The sequence below is a fragment of the Petaurus breviceps genome, unplaced genomic scaffold (genome assembly GCF_028583685.1).
Source record: "Petaurus breviceps papuanus isolate PSGF00001 unplaced genomic scaffold, PetGlider_PUasm1.0 90743, whole genome shotgun sequence".
Taxonomy (NCBI): domain Eukaryota; kingdom Metazoa; phylum Chordata; class Mammalia; order Diprotodontia; family Petauridae; genus Petaurus; species Petaurus breviceps.
The window spans coordinates 15,783,654-15,809,861 of NW_027187332.1; the positions used below are offsets into that span (position 1 = coordinate 15,783,654).

The following is a 26,208-nucleotide window of genomic DNA, read 5'->3' on the forward strand; positions in this document are numbered from 1 at the left end:
TCATCTTTCATGTTTCTGGAACATCCTTCTACCACAGGAACTACCTGAACCTCTGTCTCCAATTAACCAAAGCAGTTTGGTGCTAATAGTTTTATTAGCTTCCTAAAGCACAGAAATGGGGTCTCTTATTTGTTTTCTTGTTATTAGGTGTAAAGAAAGTATATGTTGTGTTTATAATAGTACTATATGCAGTTGATCCAATTTATTGGATATAATACCCTGAAGAGTTAAGCTAGTCATAATTGATGACAAATTTTACATCTACCAAATCTAGCCCTCTGGCTGCAGCATCTGTGGCAATTAGGGTAGGACCTTTCAAATGTTTGAATTCATTTAGAACCCAGTCTTATTCCTTTTGTGTATTGTCACCATGACATTGCAGGCCATACATCCCTCCTCAGTTTTCTGGTAAGTTCATCACATTTTCCTTTGGCTTCCACGAAAACAATAGTTTCATTTTCCTTTTTGCTTAAGATTTCCATCAAATAGATCTCTCTCCTTTTCTACACCATGACACACATCCATGGTTTGAAGAATATTGTGATTTGCACTCAGTTCCAAAGTACCAATATTGATGTGAATTAATCTTTTAAAAAAAGTCTTCAGCAAGCCACCTTATTTCTTTTGGTAAAGTTGCACTCCATATTATTTTTTTCCTATTAGATATTATTTGATGAACAATCTTCCTCATTAGATGCTCAAAGCATTGTGTCTGCTTTCTTAAATACAAGATAAGTAGTTCTTCTCAAATTAGTTTTCCCACCCTCCATAGTCTATCAGTCATCCAGGTGTTGCAACACAAATTTCTGTGCCTCTTTTTAAGTCCCACATTTGTGGGCCTTTTGTAGCACCACCATAGATTCAAGTGGATTTTAGATGACCTTCTCTAGAGTTTTCTGTAGCTACTTGTACCTTTTGGGACAGTTCATGAGTTGGTGCCAACACCAAACAAATAGATCCATCACTTTTCTCTAGGAATAGCTGATGATTTATATGCACAATGGCAGGCAGCAAACAAGACAGTGTTTTCCCTTTCTGTACTTCTCCAACCATATCCAACCCACTTGGAGTGACAGGCCACTCTTGGGCTTGGATAGCACTAGATTTGATAAAGTTCTGCCCATCTATTTATGTATAATAAATTTTTAAATATATAATATAAATATTTATATAAATTTATATATTTATATTTATAACTATATTATAACATATAACTAGACTATATATTTATTTTATATATATTTATATATAGTCTAGTTATATATATTATATAACATATAACTAGACCCAAAATTTATATTTATATAAAGATATTTATATAAATATTATATATATATATATATATATATATAACATCTATTACATTTGCAAGAAAATTTGCTTCACAGAAATTTAGAGTTGGCTTATGGCACTAGTGAACTCATACTTTGCTCATTGCTTTGCTTTCTTGATACATTTCAACCTTTTGTGCATCTAGCCTAATCAGGATGATCCAGATAAAAAGTATTCTCAGATTTGGACAGTTCCTTGAGATTGTGCACCAGCTATTCTAGAGATGCAAATTGCTAGACAGACTTTGTAGGGTTTTCATCAAACACATATTAAAATTTGTGTAGTAGATATTGTTCATCCATTTGGCCTTTTCTGTGTAGATGATTACAATACCATTTTCTTGAAAGAATTTCTGTAATATCTTGGGGCTTAATCAATAAAAAATTATTTGCAATCAGGAGTATCTGGAGAATCATACCACTCAATCACAGAGAATTCCTCCTTAACCTGGATTCTCTGATCAGATTTGTTTCATCACAATGGCAAATATATTTCCCAAGTATACATCTCCCTGCTTTATTCCCTTCCTGCTGTCTATTATCAGAGGATCATTATAAAGTATTACTTATTGGGTTAAATTTTCCAAGAAATCTTGAATGTTCATGATAGATAGATGGGAGGTGGAGAAATGCTGCTAAAAAGATTATAACAGTATTTTATCATATCAAATGTAATATTTTTAAAGAATAAACAAAAATAGATGTAAAAATATTTTACATTTTGCACATCTTTATGTTAATCATGGGGTGGTAATTATATGGTTTACTGTTAAAAATCACTTATGAAAACTTATACATTCCTTATTGACCATTTTTCATAAAAAATACCCTTGATTTGTACATAGGGGACTTTCACATAGATTTCACATAAATGGAAATGTAGGCATATAGTTCAATAACTATTCATCTTTTCTCAGTCACCTTTTTCAGTATTAATAATTTCCAATATTGCTTCCTAACCTTTGATATGTTCTCTTTCTTGATTCCCTGTGTATCAGTCCTTTAATGGAATAAAAATCTTAGGAATATGTCAGGAATGTTGCCAAGTCAGCAAAAGCTTTATAGATATATTTTTTTTACTACAATTACCTCTTTTACTGAGATTTATTGGGGTGTGGAGGAAGCCCATTGGAGGCTTCTCTTTTTGTGTATAAGAAAACACCCAAGATTTCTCCATTTACATGATAGAGTGTAATGCTATAAAAGCATGCTTTATTGAATCCTAAGTGGTAGAAATGTATGGCCTTAGCCAAAGATGCTCCTGTAGTTAAAGCAGAGTTGTATGGATGGGGACATACTGCTATTAAAATGAAAAACTCATAAGGAATATTTTGTTAAACTAAAAAGAATGCTTTATTAAAAATAATCAATAAATGTTTAGCATAGTGGGATCTTATAGTCTCTGTATTTTTCATTTAATTTTGAATTGGTAAAGATGTCTATTATTAAACATCATTTGTGAAGGCCTGATTGATCCTTATTAATACTTTCATCAAGATACCTCTACTTTGTATAGACTTTCCATGGCTTGTATCTGATTAAAGGCACCTTTGAGCACTTGGTCATCTCTCCTCAAAGAAACACAATGCATATCACAGGTTTAGAAAGGTGGAAGGGATCTTGTAGGTCATCCACTCCACTTTACTCTCTCATTTTCTAAGTGAGAAAACAGATCCCAAAAGGATAAGGGGATTGCCTGAGGTCACACAGGTAATATCAAAAACTGGATTTGAGCCCAATTTCTTTAACTCCCAAATCAGTGTTCTTTCCAGTGGTTCCCTATCACTTTCAGGTTCACGTATACCATCCTCTGTTTGGTGTCCAAGGACCATCACCACCTCATTCTCTTTACCTCTGTTATCTTATTTCTTCCCTCCCCATCCACACAATCTTCAATCCAGTGGCTCTAACCTCCTTGTTGTTCCTTTTTTTTTTTTTAAAGCAAACAGGGTTAAGTAACTTGCTCAAGGTTACACAGCCAGTTATTTCTGGGTGTGAGCCCAGATTTGATCCCCAGGTCATCCCAACCCCGGAGCTGGTGCTCTTACTTGCTGGGCCACCTGGCCTCCCCCGAGAAATTGGGGTTAAGTAACTTGCTCAAGGTTACACGGCCAGGTGTTTCTGGGTGGGAGCTAAGTGTCTGAGCCCGGATTTGATCCCCAGGTTATCCCGACCCTGGAGCTGGTGCTCTTACTCGCTCTGCTACCTGGCCACCCCTGTTGTTCTTTCTTCTACATTCTATCTCTCCTCTCTGGGTATTTTCTCTGACTGTCTTCCATATTAGAAATATGCTCCCTCCTTATCTCTACCTCATGACTTCCCTCAGTTCCTTACAGTTGCAGTTAAAATCCCATCATGTACAGGAAGACTTTCCCAGTCTCTCTTAATTCTAGTGCCTTCTCTCAGGTGAATATTTCTTATTTATCCTTTATATAGCTTGTTTGGACATAATTGTCTCCCCAATTAAATTTGGAAGCAAGAATTTCTTTGTCCTTCTTTACATCCCTAGTACTTGGCACAGAACATGTAGCAGGACCATAATAAATGTTTATTTGTTAACTTATTGGCTTGCTGATTCTTTATACTTTATTCTTCTAAAAGTCAATAGATTTGAGTTTTCACTATAACTGTAAAATATACATAACAATTGTTTACTTAGGATAAAAGACAAATTTTTGTCAAGACCTTCATGAAAAACATTCTGCCTCTCCACACCCATAGACTATAAGTGAGACTTATAGTTACAAGTATTTCAAGCTTTTTTGAGAGTATATAGGGGAATGGATGATTTTTTAAAGCATTTGGAGTTAAGTAACTTGCCCAAATTTACACGGCCAGTTCTTTCTGTGTGGGTATTAAGTGTCTGAGGCCAGAACCGATCCCAGGTCCTCCTGACTCCAGGGCGGCACTCTACTCATTACACCACCTAGCCACCCTGGAATGGATGATTTTTGAGTTAAAGCAAGACAACAATAATTTATTAAACTGCTGCTTTGTCAAAGAAGGCACTGTTTTAAGAGTTGAGGAAACAAATAGAAGCTGAAATAAAGACAATTCCGACTCTCAGGCTTATATTCTAATGAGCAGAGACAACCCTTGAAAAGGAGGTGAAAATCTCAGAAGTCAGGAGGTGAGGGGATAGGAAAGCATGTTCAAAGGATATGGTATCAAGGTCCAGAAACTCAGACGTAGATAAAAGAGGGGAATAAAGTTTTCTTATAAAAATAGAAATTTTTGGAAAGAAGTCACCAAGGGAACAGGAGAACTGGCATGCTGGAGGGATGTTGCAGGGTGAGGAAGCCTCAGTCTCTGAAGAAAGTTTCAAGCTTATACTGTAGCTAAGGCAAGGTATTTTAGTCCAGAAACTGAGAAGCAGAGCAACAAGGGAAATGAAGGTTGAGTGACATTGATCTAATATCTGGAGCATCTCTTATTAAGCCCAGAATCTTTTCTTGGAGCTGGAAGCAAATAGCCAGGCAATATTAGTCCAAATCTCTGCCTGAGTAACTCTCAATAAGAATATTCTTAACTAGTTACTCCCTTAAGGCTCTCATTTTGTGTATGTGTGACCAACAAGGGGGAACTCTGTAGTCATCCAACAATAAAACTATAACAGTAGGGAACACTGCAGTGATATGTCTCTCCTGATGCTAGATGTCATGGCAGCCTGGAGCAGCTGTAGTCTAAAACATACCTGGAGGAAGTGACTCTCAGTGGAATAGGGTAAATATGACTTCCTAACCGAGGGAGCCTGAAACTCCTGTGCTCCTGACTTGAGATCTGCTCTATTTCCCTGCCATCATCCAAAACCAGCTGATCCCTGGTAGAAAAGGAAGGTGAGCAATAATTTAATAAATCCAGGCTCTCTTGAGATTATAGTACACACAGTGGAGTGGGAATTCATTAAAACAAGCTCTAGGAAAAAAAGTGTAAAAGCACAGCATTCCTGTTGTTTGATGTGCAGAGATAGAAGTTCAAGGGCTCCTGTTTGTGTGACCTGTAAATCAGATTTGCCTCACCGTTAGCCAGCACGTACTTCATGCTTGTAGAGAGAACAGTCCATCCACTTGTTCTGTTCAGGATGGTAGCCTTCTCGTGGTCAGTCTATTAACTATAAGGAATTGTTGATAATTTGTGACTGGAACCATTGTCAGTGATTCTAGCTGGACACATGTCAAGGCTGCCTGCAGAGTCAGCTGGCAACCCTGAACTCTAACAAGGTACTGAGAATCACATAAATGGAAACATTTGCCTTTAAAAAGTCTATATTGTTTTTATTGTTAAATTTTGACTTGTTGCAGCAGTAAAACATAAATCCACAAAGCATATTCCCCCCAAACTATTAAACAAAGTAACACCTAAGAAAAACTACAATTGTTAGTAAAAGAAAAAAATGTACTTTTTAACCTTAAGAAGGTAGTGCTATTGTGTTTAACTTGAGTTTTGTTGCTATTTGATGCTATTTTCATTGCTTTCATTTTAAATTAATATTTATTTTAATTATTCAATTTTGATTGGCATTTCTTTCTGCTTCATGAAAAAGGTTAAAAAATCCCTGCAACAAATATGTATAATCCAGAAAAAATTAAAAACTTCTGAGTTTCCACTTCATACCCATCACTTTGGGAAAAATGACAAAAAAGGAAAATGTCCAGTGTTGGAGGGGCTGTGCAAAAAAATATACAATGATACTCTATCAATGGACCTGAGAATGGATAAAAGCATTCTGAAAATTTGCTTCTATTGACTTTCAAACAGAGAATGCCTACTACTCACAACCCCTCCTTTCCTATTTGTGGCTGTCATCAATTTGTCAGCAAACATTGTCTATTAATACTGGAATGTGTTGAGTGAGTATTGCCCAGTTGTTCCTTCCTTGGTTTCTATTCTTCAGCAGGTGCTTTCTCTCTATAGAACTCTAAGTTTTCTCCATTAAACCGCAACTTCAAGAATTAAATAGATAAACTCCTAGGAACTTTAAAAGTAGTCTACAAAATCTAGCAATCCAATATTACAATCTATGTATGTTATTAATCTCTTCACAACCTGAATTATTTCAATGTATATTCCCAAGTTTGGTCATTTCTAAGCTTTCAATTTAATTCAATTGAGCCAGCATTTATGATGTTCCAGGCACTGTACTAGATATTTGGGAATACAAAGAAAAAGCAAGAGTTATAGATGATAAGATCATTGATTTAAAGTTGAAAGTGACATTAAAGGTCATTGAATCCAACTCATTCATTATAAAAATAGGAAAACTAAGGTTAACCATGAAGTTTAAGTAACTTGCACAAGCATACATAGTAAGTATCTGAGATCAGGCTCAAATCTGATGTCAAGCATGGCTCTCTGTTTGACTGCTATATCATATTTCTTTGTCAAGGGAATTGCATTGTACTATCTTTTATGGAATAGCTAACTGGTGCAGCAGATAGAGAGCTGCACTTGGAGTCAGGAAGACCTGAATTCAAATTCATCCTTGGAAACTTAGTAGCAATAAGTCCTTAGGCAAGTCATTTAATCTCTATTTGCCGTTGGAGAAGGAAAAGATACATTTCAGTATCTTTGGCAAAAAAATCTCATGGATAGGGGTCCATTGGCTCACAGACTCAGATAACAACAGCTACCTTTCATCTACCACTATTTTTATCTTTTAGTTTCAGTGCCCTCTTCCTGCTTTTTCATATTCAGACTCAAATAAATCCATATGAACTCTTTCATTAGGTTTGTCATGGCTAATCATATCTCCACTGTACTAATATGGGAAGTGCTGGAAGCAGGTATAATGAGTCAGGGCCTCAGGGACTTTTAGATTATAAGGGCAAATATCCCATCTGAACTGGATCATATCCTGTTACTGAGGTGCTAGCAGTGAGAAAAAGGGGAAAGGCATGTGATAAATGGAATTCAATGTCATTGGAAGAATATTCAGGCCACTGAAGAAAGTCAAGCTAGAAAGTATACTCAATATTGTCAATAGCAGTATAAGATACAACACTAATGAAGGTATACATTTGTCTCCTCACTTTTTTTGAAAAGTGTTCTGTGATCTGATGAGACTCTGGGAAGCCGTTGTTGAGAGACCCCCTGGCTTTGAAAAACTCAGATGTTGCTTTGGTATGGATGTAATGGTTGGACAATTTGGAAATCTGTCTACTTGATCTGTTTCTCTGTCTTGATAATTCTTTCTGTATACTCTGAAGTTTGGGGTGCTGACCTTTTTCACCTGAACTAAGTAAACGATTTATGTTTGACTAATTAAAGTAAGCTTGTTAACCCATTTTGAGTTGCTTTACTTTAACAAAGCAGATCTAATAACCTGTGTTGGCACCCACCCTGGGGACACTGGGGTGTTTGCTGCTACACCAGTTCAGTTTGTATTGAAGTCAGTGTGATTATAGCAAGAAACACAAATCCTGGGGTAACAGGTTTCAGTTCTTTGGCTTGATAAAATAAATGTTCAGTTTACCCCTATGTGGGCATAGCTTTTTAGTGTAGTGGCTGCATTAGGAGACCTCTTCTTCCTTATTCCCATGTTCTGTCTCCATGATTTCTTCTGCTGCTGGTGGAGCTCTTTTCATCTTTTGGGTGAGCTGAAGTATACTCCCTGACATTTCTTTCGGGCACTCACACTTGATGTTCCATGACTTCTGGAAAACATAAATATAGTCTCACTCCCCTCCCCCATTAGTTAAGGGGCAGGGCCTTCCCATATCTGTGTTTGGATGACCTTCATTTGGAAAGAATGCACCTTTTCATATTATTTTACTGCCAGTGTATACTAATTTCTAGTGATTTTTGGGAGTTGTATAAAGCAGTAACTAATTGCCTTTTTAATGAAATGGATCAAGTCCTTTTTTATTTTATATTTGTATATAGGTTTAATATCTTTATCCTGTTTGTCAAGATTATAAGGTTTATTGCATATAATTAATATCATTTGAAAGTGATCACAGAAGGAGTGCATTAATTTGCTAGTGCAGGCGGGGGCATTATCAGTTTTTAATTGTTTTGGAATGCCTATTGAAGTGAAAGATTGTAACATATAGTTAATTATATTTTATACTACTTTCCCTATGTAAAGGGAAGTTGGAAGACATATATATATATATATATATATATATATGTATACATATATATGTATATAAAAGGTATAGTAATTTACTCTTTATGTTGGCAACAATTAAGAAGCTGATCACAGTACTTATAAAAGCTATGAGTATTAGTATCCCTCTAAACAATGGGAATATTATAAAGTGAGCTTAAGCAGTTTATATAGATTTCTGTATCTATTCTAATTCTAGATGAAAAATAATACTGGATTTCCCAGTGAGCTAACACAAAAGAGCTCATATTTTTTATGTTATTTTATATATATATAAACACATGGAGAGCAGTTTTTAATAATCTGTCTAGCCTGTTCTTTAGTAACATGCAATTGTTTATATAAAATATGTGCATTTTGATGAAAATAAAAGTGAGATAACATAGCTCTATGAACATATTGCAAAAAAAGGAATTGGAAAACTTGAACTTTTTGATTAATAGTCTCATTATTTTGATAAAGAGGTCCAGAAAGTGGAAGAGCTGTAATATGGGTTAAATAGGTTGTGACCTCTATTTTATGAGAGTTTGTATTCTTAGAAAAAAGGTTAAAAGAATCTGTGTACTGTGTGTTTAAATTTAGAACTATCAATATGTGGGCACATGTACACTGAATATTAGATATCTGATATAATGTTAAGGAGAAAAGAAAAAAAATCATTTAACAATAATATAGCAGAAAGCTGTGTCTAGTGGGCAGAAGTAAAGTGAATATTAGTAACTTTATCATTATTAGCATTAATGTAGAACTGAATAGTAGACCTACATCCTTGTTTCACAAAGCTTGTTTATCCTTTGATTATATTCACTTCGGAAGAATGAGATATTTCAGAAATTGAATCTTTTACCTATAATAAGTTCAGACACTACTTTAACTCTTGTCTAGGCTGTGGAATGACTATATTTTGAAATCAAAAGAGCAAAACCTGTTCTACTTTAACTTAGCTATAAATTGTATTTGAAATAAAAGTTTTAGTAAGCTTCCTAAAAATCACATTAAAGAATGAAAAGAAAAATTTAAAAGTAGAACCCTTTTATTCAAAAGAGTTTTAGAATTCATAAATGATCACTAAACTTTTATGAAGAAAATTATTTGAAAAGTTTTAAAATTATACCTCTGTTTTTTACCTAAAAGCAAAAACAAAAATTTTAAGAGAGAGATTCATTTAAACCAAATTGGTGTAACATAAGTAACATAAATTTTCAAGGTATTTATTAACAAATGATTTCAGAATTCTTAGATATCACAAAGATTTTTTGTCAAAAATGTATAGTAATTTACTCTTTATGTTGGCAAAAATTAAGAAGCTGATCACAGTACTTATAAAAGCTATGAGTATTAGTATCCCTCTAAACAATGGGAATATTATAAAGTGAGCTTAAGCAGTTTATATAGATTTCTGTATCTATTCTAATTCTAGATGAAAAATAATACTGGATTTTTCAGTGAGCTAAAACAAAAGAGCTCATATTTTTAACTGACTAAATATTCTGATCATAGAAATTTTGCTATTGAAAGAAAAAAATAAGAATATGTGAATTAAATATAGTCTTGAATGTTTTCTTTTTATTTTAAGTAGCATTTTTTACCAATTATAACTCATATCCAAATATATTTTAATTTAATTCCCATGCAGCTGTAAAAAAAATAAAGATTTGTTAGGTTTCTCCTAAATAAAGTATTTCATTTAACGTTTTTCTTTCTCAAATTTTAACATGTCCTGGTGTAAAAGTCAATTGTTAGAAATCTTTCTAATATTTTGCATTTTTCTTAGCAAGTCAGGTTCATTATTTAGGAATTACATAACTAAAACAAATTCTTTTCTCAGGCTGAATGACCTTGCCTCTAATGATAGTTTCCTTGACAGTACTACAAAATAAGAATATGAAATGGACTTTAGGGAGGAGCTGGGGGTGATGGCCCTGATTCCTCATATCTCATACATGCAGGAGGAATGGTCTGAATGAGATGAATTAATCCAAATAAAATTTTCACCAGTCTCCTCCTTTCCACATACAGCAATCAATAAGCAATTTTAGGTATTGGCATTAAAACAGTAAAGTAAATTAGGTAATAATTTCCATAAGTGATAGCCAAATTGTTTTTAGCTGAAACCTCCTTTTTAACTACAGGAAAAGATATAAATATCTGGTTTCCTATACGACAGATATAAACATAAGACATAAGTGACATAATTGTTTTTAAACAAACTTTTTCTCTATATTTTAGTTTTAACAAAATTAAGATTAAAAAATTGCTTTATTTAACACTATTCTGGCTTACAATGATCCCTCAGTTTTTAAATGAGAGAATTTTTCTACAATTTAAGAAGACCACGAGAACACAATGACATCGTGACATTAATTGTATTTCCAAATAATCACTTGCAAAATTTATTGATAGAGAATTAGGCTTATCAAGTGCAGAGATTTTTCTCCTCTCCTCATAGCTGCAGAGCCCGATTGTATATTTAGGGGTTTTGAATGATCAGGTTCATCTGCTTGCTTAAAGGTGTGGGCTTCAGTGCCTCAGGGATGTTACTAGTGGGTCCTTGATAAATTTATTATGCTAGTTCCCTTTAGTCAGATTGGGAGGGTAACTTAAATTCCCTATTATTCTTTAGCACTCTCTATTTTAAGCTGATCTAGGAAAAGAGTTTTTTTTTTTTAAAAACAATTGGGGTTAAGTAACTTGCTCAAGGCTACAATGTACAAGTTTGATGACTTGTTCAAATAATTTTTTCGAAATTAATTAAGTTATTTAAGTGTTTTATCTCCTCTTCTGTTAATCTAGACAATTTATATTTTATGTGAATATTCATCCATTTCACTGAGATTTTCACACTTTGGCATACAGTTGTTCAAAATAGCTATTAATTATTGCTTTAATTTCCTCTTCATTGATGGTGAATGCACCCTTTTAATTTTTAATGTTAATTTGATAGTCTTCTTTTTTTGTAAATAAAATTAACCAAATGGTTTTTTTAATTTTATTTTTCCCATAAAAACAGTTCTTATTTTATTAGTTAAATGTTTTTTTTTTTTACTTTTAATTTTATTACCCTCTCCTTTGATTTTCAGAATTTCAAATTTGGTGCTCAACTGGGGATAGTCAATTTTTTCTTTTTCTAATTTTTTTAGTTGCATGAAAAATTCATCAATCTCTGTTTTCTCTATTTTACTCATGTAAGCATTTAGAGATATAAAATTGTCCCCACCTTTGCCTGTATCCCACAGATTGTGGTATGTTGTCTCAGTATTGTCAGTCTATTTGATAGTTATGTAATGTTTCTATGATTTTTTTTTTGTTTGACCCACTCATTCATTAGGATTAGATTATTTGTTTTCCAATTAATTTTAATCTATCTTTCCATGACCCTTAATTAAATATGATTTTATTGCATCATGTTATGACAAGGATGCATTCAATATTTCTGCCTTTCTAATTTTGAATGTGAGTTTTTTGTGCCCTGTACCACTGGGGAAAAAAAGTATATTCCTTTCTATCCACATTAACCATAGGTCTATCAGATCTAACTTTTCTAAAATTTTATTCATCTCTATAACTTCTTGTTTTTGTGGTTAGATTTATCTAGTTCTAAAAAGGGGAGGTTGAGTTCCCCACTAGCATTGTTTTGCTCTCTATTTCTTACTGTAACTCACTTAATTTTTCCTCTAAAATGTGAATGCTATACCTCTTGGTGCATATATATTTAATATGGATATTACTTCATTGTCTATGAAAGGTTTTAGCAAGATTTAGTTTCCTTTCTTGACTATTTTTAATTGTATCTAGTTTTGAGTTTGCTTTGTCTGAGATCAGGATTTGTAGCCTAACTGTTTTATTTTTTATTTTATTGTCTCACCTGAAACATAATATATTCTACTTCAGCCTTTTACTCTCTTTGTGTCTCTGTTTCCAAAGTATTTATTGTAAACAACATATTTTAGGACTATGGTTTTTAATTCATTTGGCTATCAGTTTTTTTTTTATTTTATGGGACTATTGATTCTATTCCAATTCACAGATATGATTACTAACTGTGTGTTTCCCTCCATCCCATTTTGCCCTTTTTTTCTACTTTTTTTCTCTCTCTCCTTTCACTCTGTCTCTCCTCACTAGTGTTTGACTTCTGACCACTAACTCTCTCTCACTAACCTCCCTCCTATGAGACACTATTATTTTTTCTTTTACTACTAATCCCCTATTTGGTAAGAAAGATTTCTATATTCATTTGAGTTTATATGTTATTCCCTCTTTGAAATAAATCTAATGAGAGAAAGGTCAAACAATGCTCACCGTCTACTTTGTTGCACTCTACAGTAATAGGTCCTTCATTCCTCTTCAGTTGATATACTTCATTCTGCCTCCCCCTTTTCTCTTCTCCAAGTGCAATCCTTTTGTTAACTCCTTATTTTTTATATCATTACATCAAAGTGAACTTATATGTACACTCTCTGTCTACGTATACTTCTAACTGCCTTCATAGAGATAGAGTTCTCAAGAGTTACAAGTATCATCTTCCCATGTGAGGATAGAAACCATTTGACCTTATTGAATAGCATGTTTTTTTTTTCATTTTGAAATTTCTATGCTTCTTTTGAGTCTTGTATTTGGCGATTGAATTTTCTATTCAACTATGGTCTTTTCACCCAGAAAGTTTAAAAAATCCCCTATTTCTTGAAAGCCCATAATTTCCTTTTTAGGTTTATGCTCAGGTTTGCTGGGTAATTGATTCTTTGTTGTAATACAAGCTCCCTTCCCTTCCAAGTCCAGTGATCCTTTAAGGAAGAAAGTGCAAAATCCTGTGTAATCCTGACTACAGCTCCTTGATATTTGAATTTTCTTTTTTTTTTCTTCTTGCAGTATTCTCTCCTTGACCAGACTTTTTGGAATTTGGAGTTTTCATTTTAGGATTCCTTTCAGGTGGCAATCAGTGGAATCATTCATTGACTATTTTACACCTCCATTCTAGGATAACAGTGCAGTTCTCCTAACAATTTTTTGAAAAATTCTATCCAGGCTATTTTTCCTACCATGGCTTTCAGGTAGTCCAACAATTCTTAAATTATCTCTCCTGAAACTATTTTCCAGGTCAGTTGCTATTTCAATGAGATATTTTGAATTTTTTTTCTAATTTTATATTCTTTTGATTTTGTTGGAGTGATTCTGGATATCTCATGGCATCATTAACTTCAACTTCACTAATTCTAATTTTTAATGAACTGTTTTATTCAGTTACTTTTTGCATCGCCTTTTCCATTTGATCTGTTCTATTTTTAAAGAAGTTGTTTTCTTCAGTCAGTTTTTGTGCTTCCATTTCCAAGCTATTGACTCCATATTATAAAGTTAAAAAAAACAGAATGATCCACAGAAGAGATATGAGAAGTTATCCATACTCCCACTCCTTTGCAGAGGCAGAAGGTCCATGGATAAGGTGCGTTCTCTGTTTTTTCAGACTTTTTCAATATATTGATCAGGTTTGATGTTTCTTCCTCTCTTCTTTCACATATTTATCCTGAAAAACATTATTTATTGTATAGAATTGTTGTCAGGGAGTTAAATTGATACTGGGGTAATAGCTTTGGTGGTTTCAAAAGCAAGAGTTTGATAAAATGTATTTTTATATTACCCAACAGTAGATAGAAGGAAATTAACAAGAGAACAAACAATAGGAAAACTTTTAATTTTCCATGTTCAATTTATTGTATATCCATATAGCATGTTTATATGTGTATGCAATATGTGTATATGTAAACACAAACTCCATTTCTCTCTCTCTGTCTCTCTCTTTGTTTAAAGCAAGTTGTACTTAATAGATATTAATGCTCTCACATACTACCTTTCTTTTCTTTTCTACCTTGTATAATAAGAATAGTTTGCATTTTATTGTTAAAAATACATTTTTACTTGCAAAGAATAAAAGGAAATATTCAGTTTGCAAAAGACATGATGGTTTATTTATGAACTCCAGATAAGCAGGAAAGTGAGAACTTTTGTAGCTTTAATAAAAAAAGTATATGAAATTAGTACATAAAAGTAATCATTCTTTTGTAGTAATTAAAAATGGGAGAAAATTATAGAAAAGCAAAGTTCATTCAATATATCAATAAAATAAACAAGATATTTTGAAGTTAACCTAAAAACACACACATAGGTTTTATATAGCTACCACTAGAAACATTCTTTACAGAAAATGTATAAAATTTCAAAAATGAAGAAAAATAATTAAAGACATAATTACTTTTCCTCATTAGGCCATGTTAATTTCATAAAAATGACTTTGCCAGTTACATTAATTAATATATTTAGTGACATAAAAGTTAAACTAATATGGGGTTAATTGTTAGAAAGAGTCAAGATAAAATATTTGTTTAGAGAAACAAGTTATTCAATCACAAGGAAATATAAAGTAGCAATGAGGTTAATCTAATTTAAGAATTCAAACTATATAAGGAAGAAACCATCATCAAAATTCCTCAATGTTATTTTTTAAATGTAGAAATAGATAAATGGAAGAGACCTAATAAGGAACATTTCATTGTTCCATATACATAATAACATAAACATCAAGGAAAGGATTGTTTATTCAAAGACAAGAATTGCTGCCTAAGATGGTAGACAGTTAGGCAGAAATTAATTTTAAACTTGGGTATGGCACCAAGTGTGGCAATAAGAACTAAATGGATGTGTAACATAAATTCAAAAAGTTATGGACACAAGGAACAGAAGAAGGAAGGAGATAAGGAAGGATAAAAGGGAGAAAGGATGGAAGGAAAGAAAGAAGGAATGAAGGAAGGGATGAATTAAGGAAGAGATGAAAGAAAAAAGAGAAGAAATGAAGAAGAAAGGAAAAAACAAAGGAAAGGAGAAAGGAAGAAAGAAAGAAACAAATAAAGAAGGGAGGAAGAAAGCAGGAGATAGACTTTTCAATTTTGATAACTATGGTGAAATTTTTAGTATATAGAATGTAAAACATTTTACATGAATAAAGTAAATGCAACTAGAATTAGAAGACAAATACTGCAGCAGGAAAACAATGACCATAACTATCTATGACAATTTGTTATACAAGTCATATAACAGACTGAGACCAATAGATGACCAAAAATATTCCCCAATAATTTAGTGGCAAAGGAGAATATGAACTGTTTTCTTTTTAAAAATTACATTCATATCCTTTGTTTTTGAGCAATCTAGTTTCCAAATAAATCTCACTATTCCCTTATCCAGTAGGGAATCCCTTCCAACAGAGAATCAAAAGGAAAAAAGACAAAAATATTAATTCGATAAAAATAAACAAAGGACAAGTTTCCTAGAACGTTAAATTGAATATTATTTCCAAAGAATTTCAAACCATCTACAACCATTTTAATGGTTGTTTCAAATCATTAATTACAAGATGATAGTAACTGAAAACAAGATTCAATATTAGCCTTATAATTCTCAAATATAAAGTTATTTAAAGGGGGATACATTTTGTCTTTGATGGATAATAGGTCTCAATGTGGGATAGAGTGTTGTGGTGTGGAATCTGAAAGACTCATCATCATGATTTCAGTTCTGGCCTCAGAAACCTACTATCTTTGTCAACTTGGGCAAGTAATTGAACTCTGCTTTAGTTCCTCATCTGTATAATGAGCTGGAGAAGGAAATTTCATGCTACTCAAATATCTTTCCCAAGAAAACCCAGATAGAGTCACAAAGAGACACACATCTGAAATGACTGAACAAGAACAATGGGAAGACAGATGTATTTATCCAGTTTCAGATAAACTGTGAATAGGTCCACGTAATTTTCAAAATAATTTGTAACTAAGAAAGACTAGTTAATAAATTGTTTATATCCTTTTTCTCAGTCTAACTACTTGGTATATAGGTTAAGGAGGAGAAAGAACAATCATATATAAGAAGCTATGTATCACTTTATTTTTAATTGTAGAAAATGACACTTGAAGTGACATAAATGCAAATCTGCTAGATGATGGCTGGACAACTTATGTTCATCTAAATATATGATCATATAAATATAATGAACTATTTATTAAATAATCAGAAATGAATAATAGGATGAATTCAGAGAAAGAGAATTTATCTCAGGTAGAGTGACATAAGCTGAACTAGGAGAACAATATGAACAAAGACAATAGTTATGTTGATAAAAATCCCAATTATGTTTAATTGTAATCACCAATCTCAGTCTTGGATAATAAATGATGAAACATTTCTGCCTTCATAGAGAAATTGATAGATAAGCTTTGGTCCCCAGGTTCTGCTACAGAATGTGACAAGCCAGGTCACGTACTCACCTCCATATTTATTGCCTGAAAAATGAAGGAATTGAACTCTCTGCACACCAAAATCAATTCCCACTCTAAGTCTATTAATGATTTCCTATGATATTATGAATCTGGAAAGGGAATGGGTTGAATCAATTGGGGATAGTATATCAAAAGCAAATAAGGGAAGGAAAGACTCTGCCTAGAGCAGCAGTTTATGATTAGGAAGATTTGGTGAGCAGAATATTTGGAAGAAGGATGGAGGGATACGTTAGCTTTGGGGAACAATGGGGACTTAACTTCAAATGTTTATATAAGTTTTGGGAAATATTTAAGGAACTGATGAAGAAGGAATGATAGAGGGAGGTATGGTAGCTTGGTCCCATAAAGCTTGGTATCCTGAGGTGACAAAAGAGTACATTTGAATCAAACTATTAAGAGGCTACTTGTTAGAAATAGTAAAAATGAAATAAAATTATTTTAGAGAAATGAAAGACATTGAATCCCAAGGAATTAAAAAGAAGAAATGAAACTAAGCTACAATAAGATTTCAAGCTATATAAGGAAAGAAACATCATCAGAATCCCTCAGAATTAGTTAAAAGTTTTAAAACGACACAAATGGAACAGATCAAATAAGTAATAATTCATTATTCTATATATTAAAGAACATAAATATCAGGGGAAATACTTTTTATTCAAAGATAAGAATTGATTAAATGGTAGGCAATTAGACACAAATTAGTTTAAAGCCTAGATATGGGACCAAGTGTGTCAAAAAGGCCTAAATGGATATGTAACCTAAATGGAAAAAGTTATGGAGACAAGGAATGTAAGAAGGAAGGAAGATAGGGATGAATTAAGGAAATGAGGAATGAAGAAAAAAAGGAAAGTAACAAAGCAAGGAGGAAGGAAGGAAGGAAGAAAGAAAGAAAGAAAGAAAGAAAGAAAGAAAGAAAGAAAGAAAGGGAAGGAGGGAGGAAGGAAAGGAGGGAACAAACCAGCAAAGAAGGAGAGAAGAAAGGAGAAAGATATATACTTTCCAACTGTGATGACTCTGGTGAAAATTTTAGTATATAAAATGTAAAGCATTTTAAATGGAAAAAAGTTAATGCAACTAGAATGAGGTGACAAAAAGTACAGCAAGCAAACTTTCACCATAAATATCTCAGATAATTTGATATCCAAGTCATTTATAAGAATGAGACCAATAGATGACCAAGACTATCCCTCAATAATTAAGTGACAAGGAGAATATGAGTGATTTCTTTTTAAAAATATATTTATATGTTTTGTTTGTGAGCAAGCAAATTTCCAAATAAATCTCACCATTACCTTGTCCAGTAGGGTAACCCTTGTAATAGAGAATCAAAAAGAAAAATGACAAAAATATTAATTTAGTAAAAATAACCAAGGGCTTAGTCCCCCAGAATATGATATTGAACATTTTTACTAAAGAATTTCAAACCATCAACAACCATTGTAAAGATTATTCCAAATCATTATTATAAGATGACTGTAAAAGTAAATAACCTTAAAGTTTGGCATACAGTTCTCAAATGTAAAATGACTTAAAGATGGATACAGTTCGTTTGTGAATGATAATAGGAAGAAAAGTGATGTGTTGGAAAGAGCGCTAGGGTGTGGAATCAGAAAGACTTGCCCTCATGAGTTCTATTCTGGCCTCAGACACTTACTATCTCCATCACCCTGGACAAATCTCTTAACCCTGTTTGCTTCAGTTCCTCATCTGTATAATGAGATGAAAAAGGAAATGGAAAACTACTCCAATATCTTTGCCAAGAAAAATCCAAATGGGAACACAAAGACTCAGACACGTCTGAAAGGACTGAATAAGAATATTCAGAAGGTAGACATACTTTTCCAGTTTCAGTCAAGCTATGAAGGGATCCACATATTTTTCATAATAATTTGGAATTGAGAAAGAATAGTTAACTTGTTTATATACTTTTTCTCAATCTTACTACTTGGCCTATAGGTCAAGGAGGTCAAAAAGAGAAGGAACAATCCTATATATAAGCTATTTATAACTTTCTTTTGGTTTGTTTGTTTGTTTTTTTGCATTTTGGAGAGCAATTGGGCTTAAGTGACTTACCCAAGGCCACACAGCTAGATTTTGTGTTAAGTGTCTGAGGTCAAATTTGAACTCAAGTCTTCCTGCTTCCAGGGCTGGTGCTCTATTCACTCCACCACCTAGCTGCCCCTATAACTTTATTTTTAACTGCAGAAAACAACACTTGAAATGATATAAATGCCCATCTATTAAAGAATGCTTAAACAAATTATGATCATATAAATATGATTAACTATTAATTGAATAATCAGAAATGAAGACTATGATAAATTCAGTGAAACAGAGGAAAGTTTCATGAACTCATGAAGAGGGAAATAAGCTGAACTAGGAGAACAATATTCACAGTAACTATGGTAATGTTAATAAAAAAAACTCAATTATGATTAACTGTAATGACCAGTCTAGGTCCTATCTAATAAATGATGAAACATTTCTCCCTCAATAGAGAAACTGATAGAAAGGTGTTGTCACCCTGACTCTGCCACCTATGTTCTGACCATGGACAAATAAGCTCATCTACTCAGCTTCATGTCATTTGTCGGGAAAATGAGGGGATTGGACAACATGACCCCAAAAATCCCTTTCCACCCTAAGTCTATGGAATAGATCTTATAAACCAATGGATCTGGGAAGGGAATGAACTGAGTCAATTGATGATGGGATATCAAAAAGAAATAACAGAGGGAACGTCTGTGTACCTAGAGTTGTAATTCATTATTGGAAGGATTTGGTGAGTAGAATATTTGGAAGAAGGATTGAGGGATATTTTAGCTTTGGGGGAGAATGAGTTCTGAACATCAAACATTTAATTAAGGTTTGGAAATATTTAAGGGACTGGTGAAGAAGGAAGATGGAGAGAGGTACAGTGACTTGGTCCCATAAAGCCTGGTATCGTCAGGTGACCAAAGAGTACAGCTGCAGATGTTTATGTTGCTTCTAATAGGAGGTAACAGGGAAGGAACTTGCCTGTACAATTATTGTTACTGGTGATTTAATTTCTGTTATTTTATCCTTCCATTGAATATTGACCTCACTGACTTATCCCCTGCACTTCAAGAAAGCTAGAGAAAGGACTTGATTCAATGACATTTAAATTAATTTCACAACACAGGTTACCAAAATACTATCAAGGATTCCAGGTTTCTGTTTGGGAGGGGATAGAAAACTACCCATCATTGTAATCACCACATTATACTTGGCATTTATGAGCAAGGTCACTTCAAAGGATTTGGCAAATGTATATATGAAGATGCTTTTGAAGAAGGAGCTTTTGTCACCCCTCAAACTTAATCCAACCAAAATTTTAGAATGGGAGTGATCTGGACATGAACAATGCCATCAGATTAGGACTGTGTGTGATGTTTCAAAGGGGTATTGTTTTCTCAGATCTTTATGAGAGCAGTTGTTCTTGGTCCATGCAGAACAGGTAACATCGACGCCATGGCTGCTACCAAGTGGTTACTGCTCCTTTTCTCAGTTGCCCTGTTGGGCCTGAGCTCAGCTCAGTTCTCAGATGAGGGTAAGTGGGGGACACAGAGAAACTATGGTCATTATATAGGAGGTTGTTAGGGGTTGTGGACAAGGCATAATTCAAGTGAGGTCATTTGGAATTAGCTATCCCCAGTAATCTAGGTACTTTCGTCTTTCTAGCATAAGATAAAGAGGAAGTGGTATTCTTATTTGTCATGTTCTGATCATTCCTCAAATCTTTTTACCACACTAGGGTTGAAACCAAACCTGACCTATTCATTAAACCTTATTTATTCTTTACTTCACTCACCTATGTTTCTTGCTCTTCCTCATGCAGAATATTACATATTTACCTATTTTATCTGGCTGTTCTCCTAACCCGCTATACATGTGATATTCATCTATACCTCTTAGAATTCCTAATGTTTGTTAAATTTCTGTTTCTGTTATCTCCTATAGGAAAGCTCGCTTGATTTCCTGCCCTACTCCCTGTCCAGATGCTCCATTTACCTAAGAAAAATTTTTTTTCACATTTTGCTTATTATTTTCTATTTGCATGTTGTATTTCCAAACAATTTAAATTCATCAACTTCAGGGACTGTTTCTTCTTTCTTTGTACATCCAACACCTAAAAAAAAGTGACATAATATACACTTGATATAATCTTAAAGAACTGAACAGAATAATCAGGCAAAAAATATAGATAAGACAATTTCCTAACTCCAATGAAATGTTTTTATTAATGGAGCAAGTAATGTTTGTACATTCAGAAACATACAGATGATGGAATTTATTGTTTTTCTTTTTCAGACTTTGACAATATATAGACATTAAGTTTAATTCTTCATTTTATTGCCTTGACTTTTCCCTTCTTGTCTATGTGTTTATTCAAATCTTACAAGGTACAGGCTCTCTCTCTAGGTTAGGGGTTCTCAGGCAGAGACTAATGTATCCCTTAAAGATTTGTGAATTCCTCCTCAGCCATCAGGCCTTTTATCCCTGGTCAGCAGAAAGCTATATCTTCATAATATCAATAATTAATCACTCATCAAGCACTGATTGCTGGGGATTCAAAATGAAATCCATGAAGCAAAATTAGAGGGAAGCTGTTTCTGCCTTCGTGCAGTTGACATTCTAAACAGAGATGACACAACAAAGATTTTTTTTTTCTAATTGAAAAGAGGTCGTTATATTCAAGACTCATCTCAAAATTTCCAAATATGCCCACATTGGATCTTCTGCCCGGTAAAATTAGGGTGATAGAATGAATTTTTATCATTTTTTTTATCAGAAGTGTTTGCAGCATACAGAGTTAGCCTAAGTGGAGTGACATAATAATGTACATATTGGGATATGGGATCTCAGAAATCTTAAGTCACATTGGTATTGTACCTATCTCAGAGATAACTGTAATCAATGTATGGAACCATAGTTCAGTGGGGAGTAAATATGAAACTCCTCACAATACAGATCAATCTGTTCCTTCTTGACAAGTTAGTGTCTTAAGAGAATTGGAGTACTGAGGCAGTAAGAAATTTGCCCATGTTTTTATGGTCAATACATGTCAGAGGCAGAATCTGAACCCAGGATTTTTGAGTCTCAGGCTGGATTTCAATTTACTGTGCCATTATGCCTCTCAGTTAGAGTCTTATCAATATTTTCCAGATGAAGAAACTCATGGTCAGAGATGTTAAATGACTTTTCCCCATGGCATAGCTGGCTAGGAGTTTGAAAGGTAGCAGGTGAACTTCAGTTCTTACGGGAAAGGCAACATGTTGGGTTAAACAATTCTTTGGAGTCAAAAGACCAAGATTCAACTTTTGCCTTTGCCAGTGTGACCTTGGGTAACTGACAGTGCTTGGTATATGGGTAACTGCTCATTAAAGATCATTGATCATCTTCCTTGAATTCCTCCAGTTTTCTAATTAGCAAATGAAAGAGTTCCAGTAGATGATCTTTAAGGTATTCTCCAATTCTAAGTTCTATGATAGCAAATCTTATGTGAAAAAAATTCTGATAGAAAAAATGTCTTTTAACTATGAGGATATTTAGCTCTCTGAAAATCCTAACAATGTAGAAAGGAGATTATTTCCTTCCCTTTGGAAATGAAGTTATAAAACAAAAGAAAGCACTATCCAGATTTAAAAATCATATTGGCTGCTAGTGAAGTAAAAACAAAAGATGAAAACAAAACAAACAAAAAACCAAACTTGTGCAGTAGTGTGAAGACACAGAAAAGTTCATCATTTATTGGTATTTTGTATTTCCCCCCATTGAACAAGATGATGTACACAATGCAGGTTAGCCTGCTGGGTAGAAAATATTTTAACAGGATTTCATTGTGACTTTAACATTGCAATTGTCTCTATGTGTATCATAAAGTAGAACCTTCCAAGGCCTTCATAACATAAATTGGGGAGGGTTCTGCCTGAGTCTCTACTCACTTTTAATGTATCTGTCACTCAGAGAAGAAGCCCTTTTGGCTGTGTTCCACTGCCAAGGGATGAGGAAATTCATGAAAAATTCTTCCCCGTTTTTTAGAAACAAACAAACAAAGAACCTTTTACCCTTCCCCAAATAATTCCAAAAAACTTATTGTGTTCACTTTCACCCTCTTAAATAGCTGGAATGTCAGGGGTGACTAAACGTTCAATTCATAACCATAACAAATCTTTAGCATGCAGGCTACCAACATTCAAATTCGGTCTTGAATTTTTTTTCTTTATTCCCTCCTTACCACACTTATTTCTATCGTACTATAACACATAAGACTCCTCTCACTCTAGAACACACTTAATCACCCCAAATTCTAGAAATTTCATGGGACAAAGCCTTCTTTAAAACATAGGCCAAGAGGCTCCAGTGAGGTGTTTTACTTTGCACCAGTTAGTCATAATACCTGGGACAGTTTAGGCTCTTAATAAATATTGACTGATGGACACAGTTCACAGCTAAGGCAAAAAAAAGGATACAAAGTAAATACTTTTGCAGTCTCCTGAAGCTTTACTTTCACTAATTTAAACTAAGCAGAAGGGTAGAACTATATAAGAAATATGTAGGAAGTATGAATACATTAAAAAAATGCAAGCATCCCCAAATGAGGGTATGGATGTACATGTAAGAAACACGAGTGACCAAGATAGATAGAGAGGGATGACTCATGCTTTTGATATAGCAAACTGCCAATGCCTTCCTCTGTTTTCATTATGAATTGATGTTAGGCTTGTTCCCTGTCAATCATTTATAAGATCGTTTATCACATAATACCATCCAGGCTTACTTTGAGCCCGGGGACATCCACCAGAGAAACTTGAGTTACCCTCATTCAACACTACCTATAAGAAAGCATGGACTCCACCCTTTGGATAATTAGCCTGCAGCCCAAACCATTATGTCTGCATCCACTGCTTATCAGGCCTTTTCCTTCATCCAAATTCTCTATAACTGTGTTGTCTCCTCTTAGAGTATGAACGTGATGAAGAAGATCAAGTTTTAGCATCACCAAACGATTCCCAGAACGATGAGCAGAATGCTGGCCAGAAACAAGGTGGTAGCAAACAACCTGGGCGTCCAAGTGGACAGCAAGGAGGTCAACAAGGTGGTCAGAAAGGAGGTCAGCAAGGTGGTCAGAAAGGAGGTCAACAAGGTGGTCAGGTAGGAGGTCAACAAGGTGGTCAGAAAGGAGGTCAACAAGGTGGTCAGAAAGGAGTTCAACCAGGCGGTCAGAAAGGAGGTCAACAAGGTGGACAACAAGGAGGTCAACAAGGTGGCCAGAAGGGAGGAAGTCAAGGGGGCCAGAAGGGAGGCCGTCCAGGTGGCCAGAAGGGAGGCCGTCCAGGTGGCCAGTAACGAGGTCATCCACTCTACCCACCCCCAAGGTATTCCATTGTTTTTCTCAGTGAACCATTGTCTGTTTGAATATATACTGAATATCAATTTTCATCAAATCAGTCCCAATATGTTTTTTACCTCTTTCCACTTTTCTATTAATCTAACTCTTCAACACTCTTCTTTTCCCAACTATCTGCTCTTCTGTACTTATTTATGCATCATTGTCCTTGACAGAAACAGAGAGAAAGAGACAGAGAGACAAAGAAAATGAATGATGAATAGAGTCAGAAACAAATATATAGAGAGGGAATGAGAGAGAAGATGGGTGGGGGGAAAGGGAGGGAATGAGAGGGATCAAAGCTTCATCTATTCTTTCCTCCTCTCCTTTATGCCACTTATCAGTATCCCTACAAAGAATCTCTCTCTCAAAATTTTGTTTTGTTTACTCTTCTAAAATTTCAGTAATGTGTGACTGTCATTATTGTTTCCATTAACCAAGGGAACAAATCAAGCACAGTTCATCTTCTCTAAGCCTCTTCTTTTCTTCTTACAGTGCATAAAGAGAAAGCTGTGCATACCAGAGGCACCCTTGAAGTTCTCATGTGAACCCGGATACAGGGAAAAATCTCTTCATCTATTCCATCATTTCTTTACTATACCAATAAAGACACTAGCAATTAAACATTGACTCCTACTTCTCCTTATGGTGTTTATGTCTCTCAACTTTCAGCATACTGAGTTCTAGATATAGAGACAGAAGCATGGTCTCCAACTACTTAGTGCTTCATCTATTGCAGATTATTCTGTGGATGCACACCCCTGACCTGGATTAATGTCTTAATCCTGAGTCTCCAAAGTGCACCTTGCTCAAGGTTGGATGGGGACCATGTATGTAACAAATATTTTTGAGCTCCTACAAAGTTCACGTTACTTGAAGGATTAAAAGCAGTAGAATATTCTGAGTTCCTCAAACTCCTCTATAGTCTTTAACCATTTCCTTGGAATAGAGTCTGATAGTCTCTCTCTTCCTTTATTACTGAACAGAGCTAAAACATTAAGAGCAAATCAGATGATCCTACAAACACTCTTAGTCAGTCAATGAGCATTTAGTAAGTGCCTACTATGGTGCCAGATACTGTGGCAAGCTCTTACATACAGAGAAAGGCAGAAAACAAAGGGGAAAAAAACACAAAAAGGAGCAATCTCTGCTCTCTAGAAGCTGCCAGTCTAGTGGTGGAGACATCCTTCGAACAACTACATATGTCACAAGAATTTGAAATGTAGTCCAGAGTACACTGGTATCTAACCTGGGAATAGCCAGAGACTAATAGAGCAGGTAAGAGGCAAGTGTGTCAGGAATCAAGTAGTGGTTTAATTAATTTCTGAGTGAGGAATGCAAGTTTGCCTACAGAAGTCTCCCTCTGGAGAGGGCCTTCTCTTGTTGTGCAAAGGCAGGATCTATATACATTAAAAAAAATGACAGGTGGTAGGTCAGAACACAATCATTCTTAAGTCTTGAAACAGTTCCCATGGCAGGCCCATGCCTTCAGGCAATTTAGAGACAATACAAGTGTTCTTGATTCTTGTGGGAACAGTTCTTCAGTTGCTTGTCTCAAGTCTTAAGTGTCATCGAAACTTTTGATAATTACGTGGGGTATAGAAGCAGAGTTAGCATGATGAGAACAGGACTATAGCAGTCTCTGGGTCAGTTCACTTGACAATTAAAAACTCAGGAATTTATCACTTTCTGTTGTAGCACATTGACTGTAACTATGAATCCCAAGCCAGAATCTCCTAAAAAAAAAAAAAAGGAATTCTAAACAATCTAGATGGTATAAACATTACAACATATCATATGAATTAATATGAGAATTATAAATCCCCTGGCATTCCCTCCTTCAGGTCAAATGACACTGCAGACCAAGGGGGCCCATCCAGCTGAAATATACGTTTGATTTTATGTAAGGTAAAAATGAATAGCTGATACACAAGATGAATACTAAGATAGAAAGCAAGGCACATAAGGAGGAAAAACATCAGAGCAGAGAGGGCAGAACGGTTTCCATATGACAAGGTGAATAAGTCAAAGGAAGGT

The 26,208-nt window shown here is 34.3% G+C and overlaps 1 protein-coding gene and 1 pseudogene across 1 annotated transcript; one reads left to right on the plus strand and one right to left on the minus strand.

Moving 5' to 3' along the window:
• LOC138145728 (probable ATP-dependent RNA helicase DDX5 pseudogene) lies at positions 1-19,985 on the minus strand (annotated as a pseudogene).
• A 267-nt stretch (positions 19,986-20,252) lies between these two features.
• LOC138145730 (tenecin-3-like) lies at positions 20,253-24,131 on the plus strand. Its single transcript, XM_069067363.1, has 2 exons — positions 20,253-20,331; positions 23,746-24,131. Exons 1-2 carry the CDS (start codon positions 20,253-20,255, stop codon positions 24,129-24,131), a joined length of 465 nt encoding a protein of 154 aa, XP_068923464.1.
• Positions 24,132-26,208: the final 2,077 nt, after the last annotated feature.

Coding starts and splice junctions, on each gene's coding strand:
- LOC138145730 (XM_069067363.1), top strand. CDS start 20,253: ATGGCTGCTACCAAGTGGTTACTGCTCCTTTTCTCAGTTGCCCTGTTG. Junction 20,332..23,745: donor AGCTCAGTTCTCAGATGAGG/GTAAGTGGGGGA, acceptor GTCTCCTCTTAG/AGTATGAACGTGATGAAGAA.